The sequence below is a fragment of the Miniopterus natalensis genome, chromosome 2 (genome assembly GCF_054644295.1).
Source record: "Miniopterus natalensis isolate mMinNat1 chromosome 2, mMinNat1.hap1, whole genome shotgun sequence".
Classification (NCBI taxonomy): domain Eukaryota; kingdom Metazoa; phylum Chordata; class Mammalia; order Chiroptera; family Miniopteridae; genus Miniopterus; species Miniopterus natalensis.
The window spans coordinates 72143548-72168986 of record NC_142082.1 but is presented as its reverse complement, the minus strand read 5'-3'; the positions used below and the strand labels follow the sequence as shown (position 1 = coordinate 72168986).

Sequence of the window (25439 nt, the reverse complement as noted above, 5' to 3'; positions counted from 1 at the left end):
ATCGTAAGTGGGAGTGATTGGCCATGAGCCGTAACCAGCTCCACGGGTCCATAATCAGCTGCCCCGCACTCAGCGTCGTCATATTGCCATTCCTTTGGCAAAGCCCCTCTCTTGGCATGAGGAACATATGGCTTTTTTGTGGGGAGTTTGAGATCGCCTTAAAAAATGGAACGAAGCTTTCAGTTTAATGGGTACAGCCAGCCAGGAAAACCAGTGTTCGAATCAAACACATGGATAGTATGTATGCGTTTATTTTCTTTCAGACTGTTAGCATTTATTTCCCACCATGAATTCTTTACTTTAGGCATTAAAAATGACACCGAAGGTGCTGCTCCCGAAGCATAATAAGCCAGGAAGAAATACTGGCAACAGCTGCAAGCCTGCTCACCCTGTGCCCTGCTCTCTGCCTCCATATGTCTGCTTCGAGTCAGGCTGGGATAAAATGCCAGTTAAAGGTTCCCAGAAATCTCCTGAGGGCTGATTACTCCTGATCCTTCAGAGAGAGAGTCCAAAGAATAGTGTTTTCAAATATTCATGGTTCAAAATCTCATTTGAGAAATAGCTTTTCTTCTCATGCTTCAGTGGCCCAGGAGATATCTTCTTAGTTTTCCTTTACGAAGAGAAGCAAACCGTCTTCTCTTAGGCCTCCAGCAACAAAGTCAGACCCATCCAAGGAGGGCGTGGGCATAGCTCTGTGGCATATGCAGACAAGCAGAGACCCACCGTTCGCGAGTAACGGTTACTGTAACATCATTTGGCTGGTGGCAGCTTGCAAACACTGCAGGGTTTAAATTAATAGCAATGCAACTAGGAAACAAAATCATTTTTTATTCTTAAGAACCAATTTTTTGTACATTTTATGCCTATGGAATTGCTTTCTAATCTTATTGTTTAAAAAATAATGACCAAGACCCATTTATTTTTTGCCAGCCATCAAGTTTCATAAAATATTGGTCTCAAACTGGTTTCAGTAAGACTCATTAGAATTATGTGCTCCATCTGTTTTATTTTCTTGTTGGAAGATTTATAAAGTGCAACCTCAGATGAACCAGAGTTAATAGGATGATATACACTTAACAGATATGCCTCCTTATTCATTTGGGTTTGTTTTTTTAATTTGCAGTTAAAAGGTACCAAGGAATTGGTCGAGACCAATGGCCACAGCCATGAGGACACAAATGTAGGTACCATAATTCTGGTATTTACTCTTGCTTGATGTTGGTTGAATGCTCATGGGAATGTTGCATTTGTAACATTTATTTGTAACACAAAGGAAATCAGAAGCCCTGCCTCTCAATTTCTGTGCTGGGTCTGACAACCAAATACAGTGGACAGGCACTGCTATCGTTAGCTCCAGTTACTGAACGCCGACTTAGGAGTACTTGAGCTAATCTCTACCTTAAAAATTCTCATCTCAGTGAATTTGTTGAGCCCTTTATATTTCCATAGCTATAAACTAATGATTTGTTGGGAGGTCAGGTGGAATGAGACCCAACAGAGTAATAGTTGGATACTGCATGTATATTTATTCAATTTGCCTGTCAGTGCCAGTGGTAATGAGATGACTGCTATGTTGAAGAGGACCAGAGCAAACCCTTTCTCCCAGAAAAGCCCTGGGAAGTGGACCTCTCTTCTGCTTCAGATCCCGTAGCATGATGATCTGTCTTCTTGATACAGATACATGGTACAAGGCCCCAGTTAGCAGCCTGCCTTCCTCTCTTAGTGTTCTTTGGATTGCCCCACATTAGTCAAGTGCTCTCTTTGCCTTAAAGTTCTTTAGTCTGAGGTGGAATATTATACCATGTAGATCATTGTCTCTCCATGTGATTGATGGTCTTGTTTTTGTCTTTTTAAAAATATCTCTGATATCTGTATGTATCTGATTACCCTCATCACAGAAAATCCTTACTAAGCAGTTATTTTCACATAACACAGAATCAGACATGGTAATAAATGCTTGATTAACTAGAGCCAGGAGAAATTATGCATTTCATGTTTACTCTTGTTTTAATTATGTACAGCAGAGAGCCTGACATTCAGAGTACCAGAAATCCCCTCTTATTAATTGCTGCTCCTAACAAACAGATAGTTAACATATGACGCCTATTGAGAACCTACTGTGTACATGGAGTTCTGCTAAGTATTGGGGAGGGGATGGTTTACAAAGAATTACAAGGCTTGCTGTCTGCCCTCAAAGAACTTGTAAAGGAGTTGAGGAGTTAAGGAACACCTGGGCAATACACAAGATGTGGCCAGTGTACAGGAAGGTGAGGCCACTGTGTGACGTGACGTAGTTTGAAATTCGGACTTTTCTGGTTATTAACTGTGTCAGCTTGACACGTTTCTTAACCCCCCAGAGCTTCCTTTTCCTCATTTGTAAAATGGATGACAAAGCCTTCCTCAAAAACTCGTCATGATGTTGTAAAGAGCTGAAGAATGTGAAAACCTTAAGGTGTTATTATGAGGTTTCTTTGGGCTGGATAATCAGGAATGCTTCCTGGATCTGTGGCATTTGGGTTTGACCTAGAAGAATGGAGAGAATTGAGAAAAGAGATACCTAGAGGAGGATTCCATTCATTCAGAGCTCCCCATTGGAGATATTGTGACCTCAGTAGAGGTTGTCCCCCACTTCAACGTTTCTTTACCCCCACTCTTACCCTAAAACTCTTCATCAGGATCCTGGCTTCCAGGGACACACTGCTGCTACATTCTCAGCCAAAACTTTCAAGTGCACTCCCCTGCGTCAGTCTCTCTGTACCTTTCAAGGAAGCCACTCCAATAGGCCAGAAAAAGCACCCATATGCCTTAATTTCCTGGTCTGTAAAATGTGGGTAATATTACCTGTCTTTCCTTCCTCAAGGATTAGTGTGAGAAGCAAAGGAGATAGTGGATGTGGAAGCACTTGGTCACGGTGAGGTTCCACCTGAGTAGGATCTTGTTACTATTATGAACTCATCTGCTGATTGAATTAAATTAGAGATACATGTAAAGATCGGCCTAACACAACATCAGCCTTAGGCTCTGTTTTGAGGAGTGTTGAAAGACATTTATTATTAAATGGGAAAAGTAAAGAGAGATCATCTGTGAGGTCTTTGGCCTTTCTAAAGGAAAGTTTTCAGATTTTAAAAATACCTGCCTAGAGTCCATGATATGGGCTTTGTTACCAACCCAAAGACCTGACTGCTGAGAGATGGGTTCAGGTCTAGAAGGAGGGAGGAACAGTACCTTGAGCAAGGGCAGATGGGATACTGTGGTGCAGTAGAAACAGCAGCATCTGCCTGTCCTTGCTGCCGGCCACCCCTCTTGCAGCACAGAGGGCCAGGCTACATTGACAGCCACTGCCTGTTTTCTCAGGGGTCGCAGCAGGGGGACTGTTCACTGGTCCTCTTTCTTATCTGTAATGTTGTCGCCTTTGGGCAGTCTCCCTAGCACCTCCACTAGGGCTATAGAAAAGAAAAGAAACAAAAATCACTTATTTTGTGGCCATGCATTGGGAATGCTAGCAAAATATTTTGTGAAGATGTTTTTAAATGTCTGATGTGAAGTGTAGGTATCATCCGAAGTTTCCACCAGCCCCGCGGTGGTAGAAGGAGACAAGGCTTTCAAGCCAGACTGAGAGGGTCCGAATCTATTTTGATCACTGAACAAACAGCCTTATGACCATGGCAAGTTACTTGACCTTTTCTGAACTTCACCTTCTTCATCCTTAAGTGTGTTAAGTGAAAGCAAGTACATAAACGCCTGGCCCAGGGTATGTACTCAATAAGTATCAATGGCAAGATAAATTGTAATGCAAACCAGGAGCTTAAAGCTGCTGGCCCAGAGGTCACTGACTGAGACATACAGGGGTTTGTGTTTTTGTGTGTATTATTATTCACATATGAGGGCAGGGATTCACTATATTATCACTTATTAATTATAATTATACAGTAGATTGGGGCTGGCATACCTGGGTATTCTTGTGAGCGTTGACAATTGATTTTTTAAAACTATACTATTATAAAAGTAAAAAGGAAAAATTTGTATGAAACTAAAATATTACAGAAGAGAATATGGAGGTAAAGAAAAATAACTTGGTTTCTTGTTACTCAAAGATAACCACTATGAATATTTTATTTTAGTTCGTTTCTGCTATGTGCATATGTACAACCAGAGGGAAAAACCCATAAATAAATGAATAGATAAATATTACCATTGTCTTCAATTTTGCACCCTTTAGATTTCTCATTATATCATAAGTATTTTTTTGTCACCAAATGTTCCTCAAAGACATGATTCTTAATAGCTGTATAATGTAGACATGAAATAATAGAACCACACACCTATGTTAGGCATTTAACTTCTCATTTTTTGACTATTATAAATAATGCTGCAATTAACATGCCCATAAATCTCAGTCTGCATCTCTCATATCTGTTTCCGGTGCATTCTGTGTATTAATCGTTGTGCCATGAAGTCTGGCAGGGAGCTACAGACTCACAGAGTTGTCAGCATTCAGAACATCAGTGAGGCAGGTGCTCACTTGTGGAATCCACTAGTCATCCTGGAGGGAGCCTCTAAAAGATATGTTGAGGCCTGCAATTTACAAACCAACAACCCTTTGCCTTCATCTCAAGTTAGGAAGTTTACTGGATGCCAGCTAACCTAGATTTTACTGGTTACTATTGCTTTTCTATTGTTTTTTCATTTTATTGACCAACAACAGTATCTGACCAACACCTTGTTTGGTGTTCTTGAGGTCCCCAAACAGAGGCACCTTTATGAGACCTACCTTTGTCCCCACATGGCAAGATCTTCTGGGAGCTGGTGCCCATAAGAAAAGTTTTCCGAAGACTAACCCAAAGCCATGAGAGCCGAAAACTAAGATCAGCCACAAAGGGCTTGCTCACCCAGAGGACTGCACTCGCTGATTTTAAACAGGGTTTTCTCTGTATGTGGAAGTGGATATATTAATGACAGTGGGCAGTTCAACCTTTTAAGTGTACCCAAGTTTAAAACTAGCCTTTATCACTGTTCCTTTAGAGAGTTCAGTTACTCCAGATCCAATTTTCTTTCCTAAAAAGCAAAGCTGTGATTTTTTTTTTTTTTAACCTCCATCTCTAAGCAGTGTTCCAATCCTTAGAAGTGCTGAATCACTAGCCTGGTCCCTGGTAATTAGGCAGGGACCAGGCATAAAATCTTAAATTAAGAAAAGGTATCAAAATCTTAAATTAAGAAAAGACAATCTGTCCCCATATAGCATCTTCTTTGATGACCTTCCTCCCAGAGGCACTTCCACCTGTGATCCTTGCATGTGTATGTTTGCTGAGAAAGTGCAGGGGGAGGGAGAGGATGTGAGGAATGTAGGAACAGGCAGGAGGGTTCAGATAAAGTGGCAGCTTCGGCCTGCAGTGTATAAGACAGCCTGGTCTAAGAGAGCCCCACAAATTTTCTCTCCTCCCGTCCTTGTTTCTGCTGCAGGAAAGCTGCCACCCCACATCCTCTATTTGCACTGTTCAGGCTCACACACTAGGGTCCGAGAAATCATTTGCAGTCTGTAGAGAGGGTTAATCGGTGATGCTGAAGGTTACCAATATCAAGTAAAATACCCTTTCCAGCCCACAATAAAAATACAAAAAGGAAAAGACTTCAGTTTTTCACTTTGCCTCCATAAGAAAGCAAATCCTCAGAGTTGTGTTCAAATCTGGCAGAGTGACGATGTTAGGGGCGCAAGGAAGAAATGCGGTGTGAAGAACATTCTTCGAGTTCAGTATGCGGCATGGAGAGCTGCTGTTCCCCGAGCATTTTATTTATTTATTTATTTATTTATTTATTTATTTATTTATTTATTTATTTTTACCCGTGCATTTTAATGATGTGTGTGGCAGAACGCTGCAAGTGCCCAGTGCTTTGCCCAGCTTCAATCGTGGACAATGATTTTCAGCCGGTGTGCCGCGAGAATTTTTAAACACTCAATACCTGACTATTTAGCCAGGGGCACTCACCTCTTTTCCCTTAGATTGTCAGATAAAAAAATGACAATGGCCAATACAATAATACCTGCCCAGTGTGAATGAATCAAAATTAAACTTTTTTTTTTTGGTCATATTGGCAAAAAATATATTTTTAGTGTGCCAAATAATTTTAGTAATTAGTTTATGTGTGCCACGAGATGAAAAAGTTGAAAATTGCTGCTTTAGGCAGGTAAGCATGTGAGCTAAGAATATACAATGATGTATTAAACAAGATGCTCACACCTAGAACTTGTCCTTTCCATCAAATTACAGCTCCTGCAAATTATTGCTTTTTGCCACCAGTGCTTCCTTCCCCACCTCCACCCACCCTCCACTCTCTATACCCCCACCAGCTGCCTTCTTCCAGCTGGTTTACCAGGTTTTCTGCCGTGAAATCTCCAATCCCATCTGAAAAACCCACTCACATCCCAGCCCAGCACCCTTGAAAAGGATTGATGACTGGGGGGACCCTGCTAGTGCTTCCACTTTCCCGCAGGTACAGAGCCCCAAGGAAGGGTTAGAGAGGGAGCTGCTGTCAAAAACAGGCAGAGGCGGGCTTCATGGTTAGTGCCTTCGTTTCTAGTAAACACTCAGAGAAGTTTCCTTACCACCCGCCTCCCTGCCAGGTGACAGAGTGTCTGCACAGCTGGAGCCTGGGGCCAGAGCCCATCCTTTGTGTCAGGATGGGAATTGGTAGGACCTGCTTGGCCATTAGTGAATTTGGAGCATGTAACAGGATGAGCGCATGTTTAATAAAGCTGACAGGTTGGATGTAGAGAAGTGAAAATACACCCTTCCCCTAGGCCAGGTTAAAGAAAAGCAGGAGGAGACAAAAATGTCAGCACTCTGTGAGCTGGTCTGACATGCACATGGACACCTATATAGCTAAAGCCAAAGCCTGAGACAAATGTTTTCCATTTTAGAGACTGTACTTCCCCAAAAAGGTTAATGATAATCCCACCTGATATAGAAGCAAAAGCAATTATTTAGAGCGGAAGATTGTAACTTTTGTGGATCCAATATACATACATATAAATGTTCGTGTCCTAAAAGTGCCATTTTTATGTGTGAAAGTTTTGGAAAATGCAGAAAAATATAAAGAGAAAAAAACATCTCCAGTGTCACCACTCAAAAATTAGTGTTTCCTTTTTTTGTATTTCCTTCATCTTTGTCTTGGTGCATATATATACATTTTTACCAAATTTACAGCATGTTATACGGTCAGTTTTATAGCTTACATTTTTTCCTAATACATCATGAGCATTTCCCCATGCTATTAAATGTTTTCTTAATATGATTTTTAATGAGTGCCTAATACTTCATGCCACAGCTGTGCTGTAGTTTATTTAATCAGTCCCTTCCATGGGACTTTAAAATACTATTTGTTTTTATTGTCACGGATAGCATGCAGTGGATATTCTTTAACAATGTGTTAGCTAATTTATACTCCATTTAAGTACTTCTCAAATGGAGAAGTTCTTCCATTTGATTGGGATTTAGAGCTAGAGGGAGATCCAATGCTTCTTTTAAAAGATTCGAGTTTGGCCCAGACATGGTATTGGCGGTTGAGATAAACAGCCGATAGTAATGTCTGGGGTATTACCACACAGAGAAGATTCTGAGTTCAACAGGACAGAAAAACAGCTCCCAAGAGTATTTGGATTCTGAAGAAAAAGGCAAGTTGTATATACTTGATAAATAATTTAGAACAGAGCTAACGTGTCATTTAGGATTTCGTTGTGCTGGGAACTGTAGATTGGTCTTCTTGCTGGCCTGGGGATCGTAGAGCCTGTTCTCTGTGGGGATCCCAGACCAAGGCTCAAAGACCCAGGCCATCACTACCCAAATGGGGCTTGTCTACCCTCTCAAGAAAATGCATGAAATTGAGAAGAGTTATCAATTGAAAGAACAAAACAAGTCTAGCCCCAAACTGAACATTAAGGTTTTATTTCTAATATAGTCAAGAAAATGCATGCAAGCTCCAAAGCATCGATGAGAGAGGCATATGTAGACATACAGGCGTGACTTGAGTGCAAGGCATAGTTTTAAAGTCGAATAAACCTAGAAGGCTTAGTCACAGTATCCCTGCCTCCCCTGAGATACGGCTTAGCGCTGCTTAGCGTGTTGATCAACAGTGAACAGGAAAAACGTTTAGGAGCATTTATGAAAAAAGCCAGGAACCCAAAGGGTGGACAGAAGCAGAATTTTCTCCTAGTGCCTCTGGAAGACAGTAGGGGAGCGTCGGGAGCCTCCTTTAGTCGAGCAACTTCAACTCCTACTGACATGTCACCAAGATTAAAGATCAGAAAACAGCAGGGAACTAAGCTTTGCCAGTAGGCCAACCTCATCTTGTTAGTTCTGTAACAGGAGCCAGTCCTTTACTCAGGGCCATAGGGCTTCCTAGATGGCTGTTGTTGTTGTTCAGAATATTAGACACTCTGCAGTGACTTCCACACTCCCGGTGTCTAACAACACAGGAGCCCAGGAGGCGCGGAGCCACGCAGTGTAGCAGCAAGGGCTGGCGCCAGCCTCCGCCGGCTCGCCCTGTGTGCCACTGCCCCTCCCAAGGACTCTGCTCAGCCTCCGGCTGTCCTGGGAGAGCTCTGCCAAGCTGCAAAGGGCACTCACTGTCTGTTCCACGCACTGCTCGTCGCCAGAGCTCATCCATCATGTCGCCGCGTAACTCACTGGACTGTGGCATTTCTTTGAGGAAATTGTAGGAAGATGACAAAGACAGAAAGGTGAGAGGGAAGAAAAAAGGGGGCGAGGGCAGGAAAGACCACAGCAAGAAGAGTTTTCCTGCTTGTCACCCTCTGCTGCTTGCCAGCAGCTGCCCTCCCCACCCAGGACCCAGCACCTCTCAGTGAAGTCTGCCTTCACCCCAGTGTGCTTGTGGCTGCCCCAATATAACACTCAGTGCAAGCTTTTAGCCAAAAATAAGGTTCTCAAATTCAAAGCAAGAAGCTCAGGTGTTAATCTGCAGAAAAATATTTGTAGGCTTCCTGGGGGAAACTACAAAGGTTGGGCTTGGAAATAAACATATTCAAACACCCACAATAAAGTGAAATGTGTTCTAATCGTTGAACCTCACTGGAAAGTCTTCCCAGCTCTGCTGGAGATGCCTCTCTCCGTCACCCCCTTCCCTCTGCAGGGTCTGACAGGTGAGAATCGTCCCACTGTGAGTTCACTGCCCCCCCCCCCCCCCCAGCCTCAGCTCCCTGCTTCCTGGCCTGCCCACAGTGCCCCCAGAGGGACACCAGGAGTGAAGATCAGAAAATAGCCCAGCTACCCACCTTGGCACCAGATATCTTGTATTTCTGTAGCCGCCTGTAACTGGGCATTGTAATCAAATCTCCAAGAAGGCTGCAGTCCTCACACGTATGCCTGTAAGTCTAACTCAGGATATCACAAAACTTCAGAACTTCAGCAAGCCACCCCTCAGTGTAAATGCCTTCCATGTGTTCCTACCTCACACGGGGGGAAAGTTAAACTGCAAAGGAAAGTTGTTCTCAAAAGGAAAAGGCCTTCACGTCTTATGTTCTTTCTAGGAAGACTCTAGGGTTTTCCTGAAGAAATGGGTCTGCAATTCTTAGCTGCACCGGTGTCTGAGCCAGGGAGGCCACCCTCTCTGCGTCTGGGCGGCAGCCTTGTGGACATGTGAAGAGTCACAGGAGACACACAGCAGTCCCTCCCTGGGTCTACGGTAGCCATGCCCCAGAAACTCCGCAGGCTCCCCTGAAAAGGCTCACCAGCGTTGGAACAATTAATAGGGGTGTTTTTTTTCAGATTTCTGTCCATTTGATTTTTTTTTTTTTCCCCAAGAAAATTCTATATGCCTCAGACTTCCTGACCCTGACATGGGCCTTGTGGAGATCTGTGGCTGCGATGCTCAGCGTCACCATGGCTTTTATTATGGCAGCTTCCCCATGAGATTACAGAGTGGCTTTCTTTGGGCAATTTCCAGACTGTTCAGTGTGTGCTGATGAGCACTTATGTTTATGAGACTTTCAGAATCTAATTTTCACAGGCAATTTCTTTCCATGCCAACTTCAAGAGTGATGACTTGAAACTATGAGAAAGGTCTACAGTGCAGTCTGTGTGAAGCCCCCGAACTGTGTGGGTGTAATCCCTGCTCCCTCTTACACTAACACCCACACGCCCACGAACACACACAATATGTCTCGCAGCTGTAAGCTTACGTATTGTTCCTGGCTATTTCATATAACAATATTCAAACTGCTCCCTTGGTAAGGACAGAATAACTGTTGGCCTATTTATGTAGAGTAAATGGCTTTAGTCAACAGGTTGAATTCAGCTAACTGCACCATTCATTAAAAATTCTAAATAATTAAATTTTTTATTGATAATTCCACTTCCCATCTATCATGTCATCCTTTTTGCCTGCAATACAAATTCCGCCTATTTTTAAGCCCGGCTCAATTCCTGTTTCTTGGGGCCTTATCCTAAGATCAGCCCAAATCAATTGCCATCTTCTCCATATCCCCACAGTATTTATCATCATTGCAAACATTCTGAACAACCCAGTTATGATAGGCCTTTCTCCTCCACTCAGGCCTAGGGGCTGTCAGGGAGGTGAGGTGTATGTGTGCCTTACAGAGCCTATCACAGGTGACGAGCCTATTTAGAGGGATACATGTGTAATACATTTAGAACACTTAATCGATTGATGATTGAATTGACATAGGATTTCCATCAACCTCAGACAGCTCTGCCAATGTGTTTGGCCTGGTTAGGTAAGAGAGGCAAACACTTCCTCCTGGATATGATCTGCAGGTGATCTTGAAGATGAACACGTTCCATTCCAGTTCACTTGAAGATGTGTGCATAAGTCCTGTAGACTAGGAAAGTTGGAATGGAGGTGATAGGGATCTCCTCTTCCAACTTTCTTATTTTACAGATTTTAAATTGATGCATGTTTTCTTGCCTAATTGTTATGTGCCTGGGAGTCTTACATTTTCAAAGGCAGTACTTCTCAAACTTTAGTAAGCAACAGAATCAAACCAGAGCTTCTTCAGACACAGATTGCTGGGCTCCAACCTAGAGTTTAAGACTGGGTAGGTCTGGGCTAGTGCCTGGGAATTTGGATTTTTGATAAGGTCCCAGATGATACCTGTGCTACGAGTCTCTGGGCCACACACTGAGTAAATGCTGCTTATTCTCCATTTCAGTCCAGGGTAGGTGCTGCGCTGGGCTTCTATAGCACCCGAGGCCAACCCTTGCCAAAGCTTTTATCACAGTATATTTTAATATATTTTACACGCCTATCCATCCTCTAGACTTTCACGTTCTTTGGGAGTGGCAACCACTGTTATTCACTTTTGAATTTTGTTGTCTGGCACAAAGCCTGTCATATAGTAGGCACTCAATAAATATTGGATGAATGAAGAGTGGTAGAGGCTGAATAAATTCTAATCAGATTATACTGAACTGAGGTGCCCAGAGACCTTGTTTAGTCTAAATGTTGAACTTTGTTTCTATTCAACACAAAGAGAAAAATATACAATTACTAATTTCAAGACTCTGGTTCATAAGAAATCCCATTCATTTGGAGACTATGCATGATTTACAACTAGCCACTCCTGTGTCCATCCAAGTCCACATGATGGACAGTGCAGTGTGTTGGGAGCACATCTGATCACAGCCCAGTCACTGTCCTCAAGGGACACACAGCTCATTGAGGAGACAGCATATGACTGAGAAGGAAACTCCACAAAGATTGGCTTCAGTCCTCTCAGTAAAAAAGACTTGGGTGGGATTGGGGCTTGAACAAAGTAGAAAAGTTGTGATATTTTTGTTGGGGTCAATAAATTCTTGCGTTCTTTTCTAAAAAAAATAAAGTTGTGATTCCCTGAAAGGTACCTCAGACAGAAGGTAGCAGAGACTAGAGACTAGTAGCTCCAGAGTCTGACTGCCTGGTGCCCAGTCTTGGAACCTCTACTTTTTAGGTATGTTGTCTTAGGAAGCTTATTTGTGCCTCAATTCTTTTATCTGTAAAATAGGGATAAAAACACCAGAACCTGGTATCTACCAACCACTCAGTAAGGGCTATTAGTATTACCATCGTTACCATTCATCATACTATTTTCTATTTAAAGGGCCTCAAATTCTACACCCATCAGGCGCTGTGCATCAGCAATCCAGAACACACAGTTCTTGGAATATTTATCATGCATGGCATCTGCAAGAAGGCAGTGAGGAGAGAGAACTGGATTTTTCTGTGTTGGAAAGGGGGGAATATTTAATACTTACTAAGATCTCACAGTATGCTCAGCAAACCTAGTGAAATTTGATTTTACTTTAATAATAATTAAATGTCGTTCTCATTTATCAGATTGCATCCCATCTATTCTCATGACCCAATTTACCACTACAAAGGTCAAAAAGACTCTAAATTTTAATATTATCATTAGTAATGTAAACTCAGCAGGTGAAAATTATGATAGTGGGTGCCTGGTAGCAGAGAAAAATAAGAAACATCATGCTGAGAAATGGACTGGGAAAATAACATGCCAAGAGCTCCGTAATACAATTAATCTTCACCGGCAATAGAGTCAGTATCATACAAGATAAATCAAACCCGACTAATTCTGGATGCACATAAATACATTTAAAAGTATTTCGCTTTATTTTCTTCTGTTTGCTGCCCCATTTTTATTGGTAGAGGAGATTTTTCATGTCAGCACTTTTTCAGCTATGAAGGGAATGGACTTGCATAGATATGGCAGTGTGGATGACATTCTAACATAGCGATGAGAAACACACAGATGTTTTTGAGATCAAATGTATTTTTTCATTTGGTAACATCTACAGTGGCATATAGTACAACTGAAAATAAAATACTACAACCCACACTTTAAATCATGAATGGAGTTACTGGAATACAAAGGAATTTTTTTCTTATTTTTAGACGGTTTTAAATTAACATGACTGTCACAAAACTATGCCAAAAGAAAGTCATTTAATTGCCAGCTTGAGACCACAGTTTAAGTGTGTTGTGAACTGTGCTACCCATAATTAAGTTATGATCCAGGCAGCAGTGATGCTCTTAGTATTTAATGGGAAACACTACAAAGTTGAAATTACTCTTTTTCATCAGTGTCTTTGTTCCCTGGATTAAAAGTATATGTGGACCCTGGCCAATGTGGCTCAGTTGGTTGGGTGTCATCCTGTGGACCGAAAGGTTGCCGGTTCCATTCCAGGTCAGGGCACCTGCCGGGGTTGTGGGCTCTGTCCCTGGTAGGGGCGTGCAGGAGGAAGCCAGTCAACATTGTGCTCTCACATTGGTGTTTCTCTTTCCCTCTCCCTTCCTCTCTCTCTAAAAAAATCAATAAAATTATTTTTTTTAGGTATATATACGAATCACCCTATTTTTCAAATAGGAACTAAACAATAATATATACATATATGTGTGTGTACACATATATGACACATATACACATATAAATATCATATTATATGTGTGTGGGAGAGAAAAGGTCTATATGAAATACAGGGTGGGGCAAAAGTAGGTTTACAATTGTGAGTATGCAAAACAGTTTATTCATGTATTATTTATTAATATTGTATTGTTTTCCAACTGTAAACTGGATAAAACGTAAATATTTAAATGTTAATAGTGCTTATATTTGGGTAGTAGAATTTCAGTTAATTTTTCTTATCCTTTTATATTTTGTAAATTTCCCACATTGAACATGTATATATGTAATATTTGTAATGAGGAAACCAAGAAAGGTAATTACTAAGAATTAAAGTTAACTAGAGAATTGTCTTATATTTTGGAAAAGAAAGGGAAAAGTTTATAAGCTTATATTATGGTCTCCAAAAAAGTTAACATTAAATTAAAAACATATTGAAAGCATTAATAATAGATACAAATTCACAATCTTTTTTACCTTCTTTAATCTAAGATAGTAAAGAAATTACTTTACTTTAAAATGACACAACCATAAATGTATTTTAGGGACCAAAAGGATGTAAAATACCCAAAGTGGTTGCATTGTTTTTTCACTTCCCACTACATATACTCCTCACAGACTTTCAATAAATCACTGCAGGCCAAGCGTACCGACCAAATCTCTGAGGCCGGCGTCTTTCACCTATGAAGTGTATCCTCCCTATGTAGTAACAGAGTCATTCCATGCAATTCAACAAATGTTATCTAAGGTCTGCAATTAGTTTTTTCAAAAACTATTGTTTGCAGATTTGTCATGTGCAGGGGACTATGCTAGGTCCTGAGGACATTGCTCCTGTGTAGAGAAATGACTACAGGTAGAGCCATCACATAAAGTCCAGGCCGGGGCATTTTGAACATGACAGGGACAACAGGTGTGCGCTGGGACCATGCAGGATGGGGAGACACAGAAGAGGGGCGACAAAGTGACTGACCCCCAGCCCAGACGTTCTCCACATTTCCAGCTGCCTTTCCGAGACCTCACAGTATTTCTCATTCCTTATGATCTTTGATTCTCATATCATTATTCTGCTAGTCACCCAGACTTGACTTGTTTAAATTTTTTTTTAACTCACCCCCCTTTTCTCTATCTACTTCACACACACAGAATTGGAATTGGTCCATTCTTTCTTTAGAATGGCTTCTGTACCCCCCGCGCCCCCCGCCTTTTCTCTCTTTCCCCTTCACCTCAGTGGTTCTGCCTTATTACCACATACTGGGGGGGGTGACTGGAGCTCCACATGGGCCCCTGCCCGAGCCTCTTCCTGCTCAGCCCGTCCTGCCCGTGGCCCACACTGGTCTTTGGAGCGCTGCCTCGATCTCGGCTTTCCTCCCCCATCCCTACCAGCACTGCTCCTCAGCCAGGCCCCTGCCTCGCTCCCCTTTGCATTCATAACTGTGCAACAGTCACTGCTCATTGGTCTGGCCCGGAGCCCCTGACGGCTCCCGAATGGCCAGGACAGACGGGCATTTGGTCCCAGTGCTCAATAGGCACCTTCAGTTGACTAGGATTGTAATAGGTTCCAGGAGTGCACTCAAGAGAGGCAGCTTAGCACAGTAGTTTCTTCTGGAGCAAGAAAGCATTAGTTAAGTTCGGAGTTTGCTTCTTACTAGTTTGTGACCTTCAGCAAGCCATCGGCCTCACTATGCCTCAATTGCTTCATCTGTAAAATGGGAAAGCAATAGTACTGACCTCATAGGACTGTGATGAAGATTAAATGAGTTTGTATTTGTTAAGTTCTTATACGACTTGCACATAGTAAGCATTACATAAGTGTTTATTAAATAAATATAACCAAAGTTGACCTGAAAGGAAGTCCACCTGGAGCAAGGCTGCATCTGGATGTCCCTGGCACCTAAACCACACCTGTCTTTCTTGAAAAGCTCCTTTTTATGACCTGTAGCTAGTTCTCACCTATTTTAATCTTTGCAATTGGAAATCTTAGAAAACACAGCTTTTGGAGTTTTCTAAGAACATAATGCACACCGTGGCCAGCAGCTGGACCCCAGTGAGATGGAACATCCCAGCATGTAGAATGTGGCTTATTGTGATGAGTAGCTGAATGCTGGATGGGGCAGGAGTCGCACATGTCTGCTTTCAAATGTTCTCACTGAGGCTGAAGCCCAGTTGGGCCCTTTGCCTCCGTCATGCAGTCTCCAAACATCTGGAGAAAGGGCGCAAGGAGTGTGGGAGCCATGACCCTCTGGACTGATGGTACCAAGCTTCAGCAACTGATCTTAACAGGGCCTGGGACTTCGAACCCACAGAAAAGTCCTGAGATCCTGTTTGCTCTTGGGGTTGATGAATTCTTACTTTCCCGTGAACCATAAGAAATTGTGAAGCTTACTCGTCATTCATTGTCATCAATCCTTTTCTTACCCATTTGTGTTTTTGTTTTTCTCCCTCTGCCTCTTCTCCCCTTTCCAATTTTTATTGGCATTGAAATCCAGGATAAGTACATATTGTCTGTACCAAGTTGGCTGCCTTAGTCACTGGCTCTTAATGAGAAGTGTGGGAGATATTGCCATTTCCTTCTAATCTTATGAGGAATAGCTTGAAGGTTATTGGAGACTGGCATATCACCTGGTGGATTGCTTTTGGTACCTTGACCAAAAAAAAACAAATTGAGTAAAGGATATTGAAGCAGTTGGTTGACTTTGCTACACTGCCCCTGCTTTCATGGAGTATAATATTTAAGAGTAGGGTTTAGAAGCAAACAGCAAAACAAGGCCGTGGAACAAGGGAAGCAGAGAGGGAATGAGAAAAGCCTTGTGGTATGGTGTTGGCAGAGCGGGAGGTGACATGGTGTCTCTCTACCATGCAGATCCTGACAATGCCCACTCACCTTGCTCTGGTAGCTGTGGAGGCCGCAGCCCTTGAAGGGCCACAGGGGAAGTCGCAGTGCGGTGGTCCCCTCATTCAGTGTGCATGTGTTGGAGAGTGTCCCCCAGTGTGTTACTCAATGAAGTAGTCAGCCACTCTCTGTGCCTTACATACAGCTCTTCAAATGACATCTGTGTGTCACTGGCGGCTTATTTCTTTTTAAATTCTAAGGATAGCAGTACAACAGCATTGCCACAGAACATGTAGAAAAGAGAAAATGTGCACTCTTTGAACTCGACCATGGTTAGTGTACATATTTTTACATACCTGTTTTTATATGATTGCAGTCAAAGTTTTATACATAATTCTTTTACATGAATCCGTACCCCAAGTATCATGTACCTGTTCTGTAACCAGTCAGTCCTGTGAATAATAATGGTAATAATGATGCCACAAAATATTCATAGGTGCTTGCAATTTTCAAAAGTACCATCTCACATTTGACACTTGGTCCTCAGAGCAACCCTGGGTGACAAGCATAGGTTATTATGTGTATCTTACAAAAGGAAGTTAAGAAATGGCCTTCCTAAAGTTACCCAGTGCCCAAAAAGCAGTGGCAGGTTTAGAACACAGTCCCACTTGGCCTTGCTGCTTCACCCTGTCAGACAGAGTGACCGCCCTGAGGGACTTGCTGGTTTTGCTGAAGAAACAAATGCACGTGAAAGTTCCTTCTAACTGTGTAAGTGATCCACTGCCACAGAAGTGACATAGGAAAGGTGCTGAGGTGAGGAAAGCTTGCGAGTAGCTCGGGATAAATGCTCTGAGAGATATGGGACTTGTACTGTGTGTAAAAATGTAATTAGGAAGGAGAGGGCTTGCCCAAGGTCAGCCAGTTCTCAGAGGCAGAGCCCAGGCTAGAGTGTGCCTCTCCTACCACCTCTCATTTTGAATTTGAACTGGGCAGGGATAAATTCAAGCCCATAAGCTCAATGGTAGTTGATGATAAGAAACTGTTAAAAAGTTAAGCGATGATAGCTGAACCCATAAAAATGAAAGAACTTTGATAGCAGGGGATAGAGAAGAAAAGGTGGTGATTGAACTTGGGCAAGTACCCAAGTTAGAGCATAAGAAGAAAGTTCCCCCCTTCTCCGTGCCTGCTGGGCCAGCAGAGGTGATGAAAGAGCCCGTGAAGACTGAACAGAAAATTAGGAGGAAAAAGACCAGGACTCTATGTAACAGAAGCACGTGAGGCAGGTGGTTTAAGAGGCGCTGATGTCAGTGGTGCCCAGTATCACATGGTAAGGGGGCTGAGAAGATACAGCAGTCACTGAAAATCTTTCAAAAGATAGTTTCAGGGAGTGGCTGATGAGAAAGCTGAGATTTCAAGAGATGAGACCATAGACACAGCGGGTGAACACCTCATGTTCAAGAAGCTTTGCAGTAGAAAGCAAACAGCACCAAAGTTAAGGAGGCCATGGGAATAATGAAATGAAGGAACTGATGAAAGGATTTTATAGTCCCTGGGGAAGCCATTATTCTTGGTTCTTTGGGGCTTGGGTGGGTAGAGGGGCACAAAACCAACACAGCAACAAAGCACAGTTCTAGCTCAGTAGATTAGTGAAAAAGAGCTTTTCTAAATGGATAAATTACTTTGATCATCTCAGAGTAATTGATAAGAACTCTTTAGAGAGGAAATTTCTGCCTTCAAATAGCTAACTCTTTAAGAAGTCTAAAAAAACGCCACAAAATCTAGTTTCTAGTTATTGAAAACCCCTTCCAAGTGTCACATAAATTACAGTTAAAGGTAAAAGAGAAGAGTTATTAGATAATCTTGCCCTTCCTCTCTCCCAAGTGCAGAGTTGTAACCTGTTGTGCATTTTCTAGTCTGGAGGGCTTTTAACTCTGTAAGTGAATGGTCTCTTAGGATGCTATTTCATAATCCTGTCCACCTCACAGTGAGGAAACGCCTGGCCCCCATCCCAAAGTTCTTTCCCTCTGGGTACTTTGCACGCTATTAACAGTTTGTTCTTAGTATCCTCCCTTACCTCCCAACCCCACCCACTCTTACCCATGTCCAGTTTGCAGTCTCTAGGCATCTGGAACACTTTTTCCAGAGCATCTAGTAGACATAGCATTCTTCGGGCATATTTAGATCTACTGGTAAAAGATTTTAATGTGATAAATGAAAAAGAATCTTCATAATTTTGTTTCTAATAATGAAACTTTCCCCTTCTCAGGTTTCTCCTGCTGTCTCAAGATTTGGGGTGGGAAAAAGTAATAAGGACAGTGAAATTCTTAAGGAAACTTGCTAACTCATGACCCAATGTCCCAATAAAAGGTGTTGCCCAATTACTAAATAGATAAGCTGGCACATCCTAGGTAGAGAATATGGAACTCTTAAAATAGGACGTAAGACTTAGACTATGTTTTTTCCAGAGTTAAAGATGAAGCATAAGCTGGGCAAGTCCTCTGATGCCCCTGAGAATGTGCTACCTTAGTGTTTACTATTGTGGTCAACCTGTCTGTGCTATGAGGGGTTGTTCTCAGAGTAGGTTTTGGCACCTGTCCATTTGAGATTTTACCACGTGCTACCAGACAGCCGTCCCGGCTTCACCAGATTTATCCTTATGGGTCTTACAGCCTAATCATACCCCAGAGAGGGGCCCAGATGGAAGCCTGAACATGCTGGGGGTTACATTACAGGAGAGGAACACTGAGTTTGGGAAATCCACTTCTTTTATATCAAGCAGTCAGCAAGCCTTTCCTTTGCCCCAGAAGAAGATACCAAGGTTGCTTCCTACAACCACAAACCTCATAAACACCCATCAGAACAGTTGTCAGGGCCTTGCTAAGTTAAAAAACCTGTACATCTTACTTTCTCCCAAACATCTTGACAAGATGTTATAGAAGCCTTAAGTTCAACATTTCCAAAATTGAACACATCATCTCCTGTATTTGCTTCTTCCTCTGCTTTCCTATTCACCAAGGCACCTAATCACTCTCCACATTTTCCTCATTCATCAGGTTACCTGGTTCCTCTTAAATATCTCTTATGTTTTGCACACCACTGACTTGGTTTGGACCCTCATGAAAAGGTAAAAAACAGACTATTGCAATAGCCTATTGCAACCTGGAATCCTGCCTCCAGTTTCTCTTGCCTCCAAACCAATAATCTAAAATTCAGGATTATTCACGTAACTCATCTGCCAAACACTGTTCATTAGTTAAACCTTCTAAAAAATTCCAAACTCCATATCATGATCTACCTACTTCTTCAGCTCCATCTAATTACATTTCCTATAAGTTTTCTTATAGAACTTCTCTAAGAATTGCTTGCTAGCCCCTGAGTAAGCACATGCTTCTTGCCACTTTGGACTCAGTATCCTTAAAAACTTAGCATTCCTTGGCATAGAGTAGGCATGTGATATATGGATGTGGCATAAATATTTATTGGGTGACCGAAAGTGAAAACAGGCTTAGCTTAATGCAACAAAGGTTTGGTTGGGAAGTTATTTAGTTCCACATTTTCTCTATGCATTTTCTTCACCATACTAGTCATGATGATGGAGATCTTTTGACAAAGGCTGGATGATCGTTTAGATTTATAGGCACTAAGTACAACATGGAAGGAGAGGAACAGGTGTTGCTTATATCTACTTTGTACTTTGTAGACTACCCCAAACTCACAGCCTACCAATAATTATAAGGTTCAACCTGAAAATAAATACAGACAAATCAAATTTACTTTATTTTTCAAATGAACCCTTAACTAATGAGTCATTGAAACATCCTTCCCTTATTTTACAGTGGAAAAATATAGAAGCACAGCCCATCAAGTGGCTATCTAAAATCACTATTTTGTTTTCTAGCCCTTAAAACACACCAGGTTAACTTTAAATTTTTTCTCTGGCAAAAGGTATGACATAAGTATCCATCCATCTTTTAACTCTGTGACTTTGTCAGCAAGTCTGAGCTTTTATATCATGCCTGAGGCATGCTTGGACTCCAAGGCACTTAATGGTAACTCTTGAGTAGGCTCAGGTTGGTCAACTTTACTAAATGATGTTATAGATCCAAGTCTCTAGTTAATATGCTTGGACACCTTTGACTGCAGTGGAAATGATAGTTCTACTTTTGGAGATAAGATCTTGAGGCCAACTTATAATATGCAAGAACTCCTTGGAGCCTGCCTGATCAGCTTCATTAGGTACGATACCACCTCTCAGCCTAGTTCCTTTGCCTTCTTGAGGAGTCAGAAAAGCACCTTCATACCCACCCAAACACAACTCACAGTAGTACCCAAAGGTTGAAGCCTCCGTCAGGCCTTAGGTCCCTGGTAGGCCCAGGCCCTGGACACTTGCGGGAGTCTTGCAAAGAGGTGTGTCTACTCCACAGTCACTGATGATGACCCTGGAGGATCAACCACTTGTGGTCAGAAGAGCACAGGCTGCAATATTCAGTCTTAAATTTATTTCCACAGAAAGGTAATCCTAGGACTCTTATCTTTCTATCCTCATTTGTCCAACCCTAAAACATCATCAAAGCAACAGTCATCAAAGCAACAGTCATTGATAGGCCACATCAGCTCCTTGTAGACATCGTTATTCAGTAGCATTTGTTGGGGCCTGCTCCGAGTCCCCCTTTCTTTATGACTCCACCTTTGAACATGGGGACAGGTGCCTGACAGCACTCAAGTGGTCCCAATCTATTCTGCACTTGCTGTTCCCTGCTGACTCCTGATGCGCTACCAGCTCTCTGGTCCACTTTCCTCCCTAAACCTGGATCCTCAACTGTGCGATGGCCCCAGGACACCACTCAATTTTGGCAATTAATGTGGGCAGTAATTTCATTTGTCCCTAATTATTGTCCAAGCTGTGACAGATCACCCTTTCTTGGAGATACTGTTTCCACTCAGCCCTAGGGGTCATTATTTATATTTTTCTCAAGTCATACAACAATCACCCTAGTTAATAGTTTTCCATCCTCTGCCCATAAGCCTCTGTCAGGAGACCTTTACAGAGCCTGTACTCTGCTCAGTAGTCTTATCTTCCCAGGCATGGAAACCCAGTGCCATGTCCCTATGAGACCTATTTTTCCTTAGGGCAAACAACTAAGAGAACTCAGCAAGCTCCTTGACCACTGGCCCACGGAGATGAAGTGCCCACACAGCCCCCTCTGCTCTAATTGACACAGTCTAATGGGAAAGTACAACATGAATTTCACCACAGAGGAATTCCTATTCCCTTCTGTCTAACTCCTATTGATAAAATATTCTATTCCCATCTACATAAGCCTTTGGATTTGTTAGGTTTTAAAGTTAAGGGCATTTCTGCTGGAGCTGGTTTGCAAGATCCCTTTTTGGAAGCATGAGAGCATTTTTCTCCTCTAATGGCCTTTTATGTCCAGCTGGCTTCAAACTTTCCTTAGACCATTCCCCAAACCTTTTCTGACCTCTGTCCTCATGGGCGCGCTCCTACCATCAGCCTCAGGCCTCAGTTGGTATCCTCTAGTCAACCAAAACCTTCCTTCTCATCTATCACAGCACTGTGATCCCCCAGTTCTTTACCTTGCCTGTCTTCACCTCTCAGTTGGATTTCATCACTCAGTCTTCAGCAGGTAAGCGTGAGCTTTAGAGGAGCCTCCAAAATGCTCAATGGATGTTGCTTTACCAACTGCAATTTTCTAGGAGAACCTTCTTTCCTGGCCATGTTTAATTATCCTCAATTTGCAAAGTAGTAGATCATAAGCTAAAGTCAGCTCATAGATCTATTTTTATTGTCATGCACTGAGACTTATTTTTTTTCTTCTCTTTTATTTAATAAGAATGCCTTCAGATGAGACTTGTGTTCTTTATGTGCTCAACATTACTCCCAACAATTTCCTGTATTCTTTTACCTGGCCAATTTTGATCATTTGTAGTAACTAGCTAAATATCCTATAGTCAGTTCCAGTCCTGGTAACACCTGCCAAACCATTTACCCAGACTTTCTCAGTTCTCCTTCATCCTTACCTGCCTACCCTCTGGCAGATTCCCTACCATCTATTAGAAACATTATCTTAAGTCTTTGCTCAGTATGCTAATTCTTCATTGAGACCTGTCTATCAAGAAATTTCCCAACAAGATTCGACTACCCTAATGATTATACTGCCCCATGTATGCAGGCCTCTGATCATTAAATTTGACTTTCTGTTAAATCACTCTCCATTTTGAGTCCTAATATCAAGTTTGGAAGGATATGAGTTAAATCTTTTTCTCTGGTTTTAAATAAAAAAGGCTATAGAGAGAACTAAAAATAGCCCAGCCTCAATGTTTCATGTGTTATTGGTTTGTTGTACAATTCTTCATTTTTAGTTTCCAAAGAAAAGAATTTCCCAACTTTTGCTTTATCTACTGTTCGCAGTTGTGTATAAGGATGTATACCTACTCAACTTAAACACTCCTAACAACTCTATCTCACCTTCCCAATGGGCCCTATTTCACACACAAACACAAATTACTAGCATAGAATTATAAATCAACCTTTGTATGCTTTTCAGAAAATTTTCCATATTTGAAATAAAACTTGTTAAAGTTTTACAGTCAAATACAGTTCTTGCTAACAGTTTAATCAGAACATGGACAAAACCTAAGATAATTTGCACCAAATTTGCCACTTTTGCAGAGAATTACTTGGTTTTCTGGGAGCTGTAGCCAGGAGCATAAGTTTTAGAATTATTTTCTACTGTTGGACAAATAGAGCAATTATTTATAAAAGTTTATCTTCAGTTATAAATGTAAGCAATGACCTCTTTTCTAGAGTTTAAGGGACCTGGTGGCTTTTGCTAAAACACACAGAATCTACATAAATATCTATACATTTTTTGCTTTTTTAACTTTATAGGAAATCAATGTGTTGACAGTCGCATTAGTCAACCAAGACCGAGAGAACAACATCGAGAAAAGAAGTCAAGGCTTAAAATCAGAGAAAGAAGCTCTACTAATTGGTAAGGAAATCCTGTTTTCCTCATCTGTTCTCTTAAATAATTCTTAGTAATTCACTTAAATAATATTTAAGTAATTCACTCCCAGCTTGTTAACAATTTAAACAGCTTTGCCTATGGTCAGAGGTGAGGTTAACTTCATCAAGATTATATTACATGCATTTCAAATTAGGAATATACAAATCAATGGGGGGTTTTGCTCTTCTGTAACCATGTATAGTAGTGGTTGGTCTAACATAAAACTGAGTACAAGAAGACAGATTAATTTGCATCCTACATGTTATGAATCTAAATTTCAAAATTTGGTCACATCACTTCCAAGTAGAGGCCAGGTTGGGTCCAGTCCAAAAGCACCAAACCAAGCCAGATTCCCAGGCTCAAGAGAGGCCATGTCCTGAGGCCAGACCTGTAATGCTGATGTGGTGGAAGAACAAACTTTCCTCTACCCTCAAGGTTCTTCTGGCTGGTCTAATAATCAAATAGACCTGAGACAGATTAGCAAGAGAAAACCAAATTTAATACATACATATGTATGGAAACCCCATATACATGAAAGACTCAGAGACCCCACATGCAGGAGAAGTTCAGACATGGAAAGGGGGACTGAGGTATGTAAGACATCCTGAGCTAAGGATGAGGTAATGACCTTGAGGGCTTCCAATGGTCATTGCAGGATGATAAGAGCAGACCTTTAGTGAATAAAAGTTTGCTCTGCCTTGAAGTGGGTTGAAAGGTTATCCCTGACCATTTCTATGGGCAAGTCTTCTAATTCAAATTCTTCTAGGCAGTTAAGGGTTGGGGGCAGAGTTTCAGCTGAACCTTTAGATTAAAACAATCTGAATTCCACAGAAGCACCTCTTGGGGTGACTCTTTCTGGATCCCCACAGTTCCCTCCCCTGAAACTTCCCTGGAAGTTTCACACTGCAAAAGTTGGGTTGCTAGATTGTTCTATATGTCATTGAATCAGTCTCAGACTTTAGAGAAGTTCTGTTCAGGTAAATAGTTGTGTCTCATTTCAGGAGGCAGTGATGCAAATGGCTCCCAAAGTTAAGTCTATAGTGCAAGCAATCAGGTATTTAATTAGACTCATGTCTATAGAAACAAAAGAAAAACAAAATTTAATATGTAGAGGAGACTATAATCTCAGTTTCTGAGTTCTGAAGGCAGGCAATCAAAATTTCTAGATATCTGTCTTGAAATATCTTCCTTTGGAGTGAGGGCAGGCAGTGACAGTCCGATAGGTTTTCCTGGTCTGTAGTTTGAATGTCTCTGGTGATCTTTCTGCAGCAGGAACAAAGATTGTCCATAGATGAGCTGCTGTGGTGATTTTTCTGACGTCTACATCAAGTTGCCCCTCTTTAGCTTGCATGGCCTTGGGAAACAGGCAGTTTTAGTTCCCATGATTCCAAGCCAAGGGATGGGAAAATGAAAATGTTAGCTTGGAGGGCTGCAGCCAAATATTTAAGAAAACTGGAAAAATTCAAGATCCAGCTTAGTTTATAGGCAGAAATTAAAATAAAATAAAAAACCTGAAAAGACAACAGCACTAGAACTTAATATCCACAAAGGTATATTATAGTTTCTATTGAAGCAATTTCCTCCCTCATTAAGATAGCCAAATTGAAACTAATTTATTTGCAAAAGAAGTCTAGTTTCAATAAACTTGGCCTGATACAATTCCAACAAGGATAGTAGTCAAGCACATGGGCTCTTTTAAATCTGCATTGCTGGAATTTTTTATAAGGAATCTTCAGGTTGAACTTTAAAAGTCCTCTTGAGGCTGAGAAGCCAGGAAGCATACTTGCCATCAGACTTTGCCTACAATACCTGTAGCTTTGGAGTTAATTCCTTCCTTCTCGAGGTCCCCAAAATATCCTGAGGTTCTTTCTTTGCATCTCCCAGTAAGCAACCTTTCTTGCTTACCTGGAAAGACCACTGTGAAGCAAGGTAAGCAAGGTACCAGACTGTTTTTCTGTATTGGCTGTCAGAGTCAATCTTAATTCCTAAAGCTTTCTGGTCATATTCGAGTTTATGCATCTCTCTCTCAAGTATGACATTCCAGTCAAAGCTTTATAATATATCTAGTTTCCAGTTGTCCTGTTATAAAGAGAACAGATTCCTATTGAACTTATGCAAACAAACATACAGACATGAAAATAAAAGTACCCGA

At 41.6% G+C, this 25439-nt stretch overlaps 1 protein-coding gene across 1 annotated transcript in view; it reads left to right on the top strand.

The window, feature by feature from the left end:
- ENOX1 (ecto-NOX disulfide-thiol exchanger 1) overlaps positions 1-25439 on the top strand; it is a 223128-nt gene that overhangs the window by 166977 nt on the left and 30712 nt on the right. The window contains exons 12-13 of the mRNA XM_016205373.2: positions 1124-1180; positions 23170-23272. Coding sequence (XP_016060859.2) covers positions 1124-1180; positions 23170-23272 — 160 coding nt within the window. The remainder of the gene's footprint in view (positions 1-1123; positions 1181-23169; positions 23273-25439) is intronic.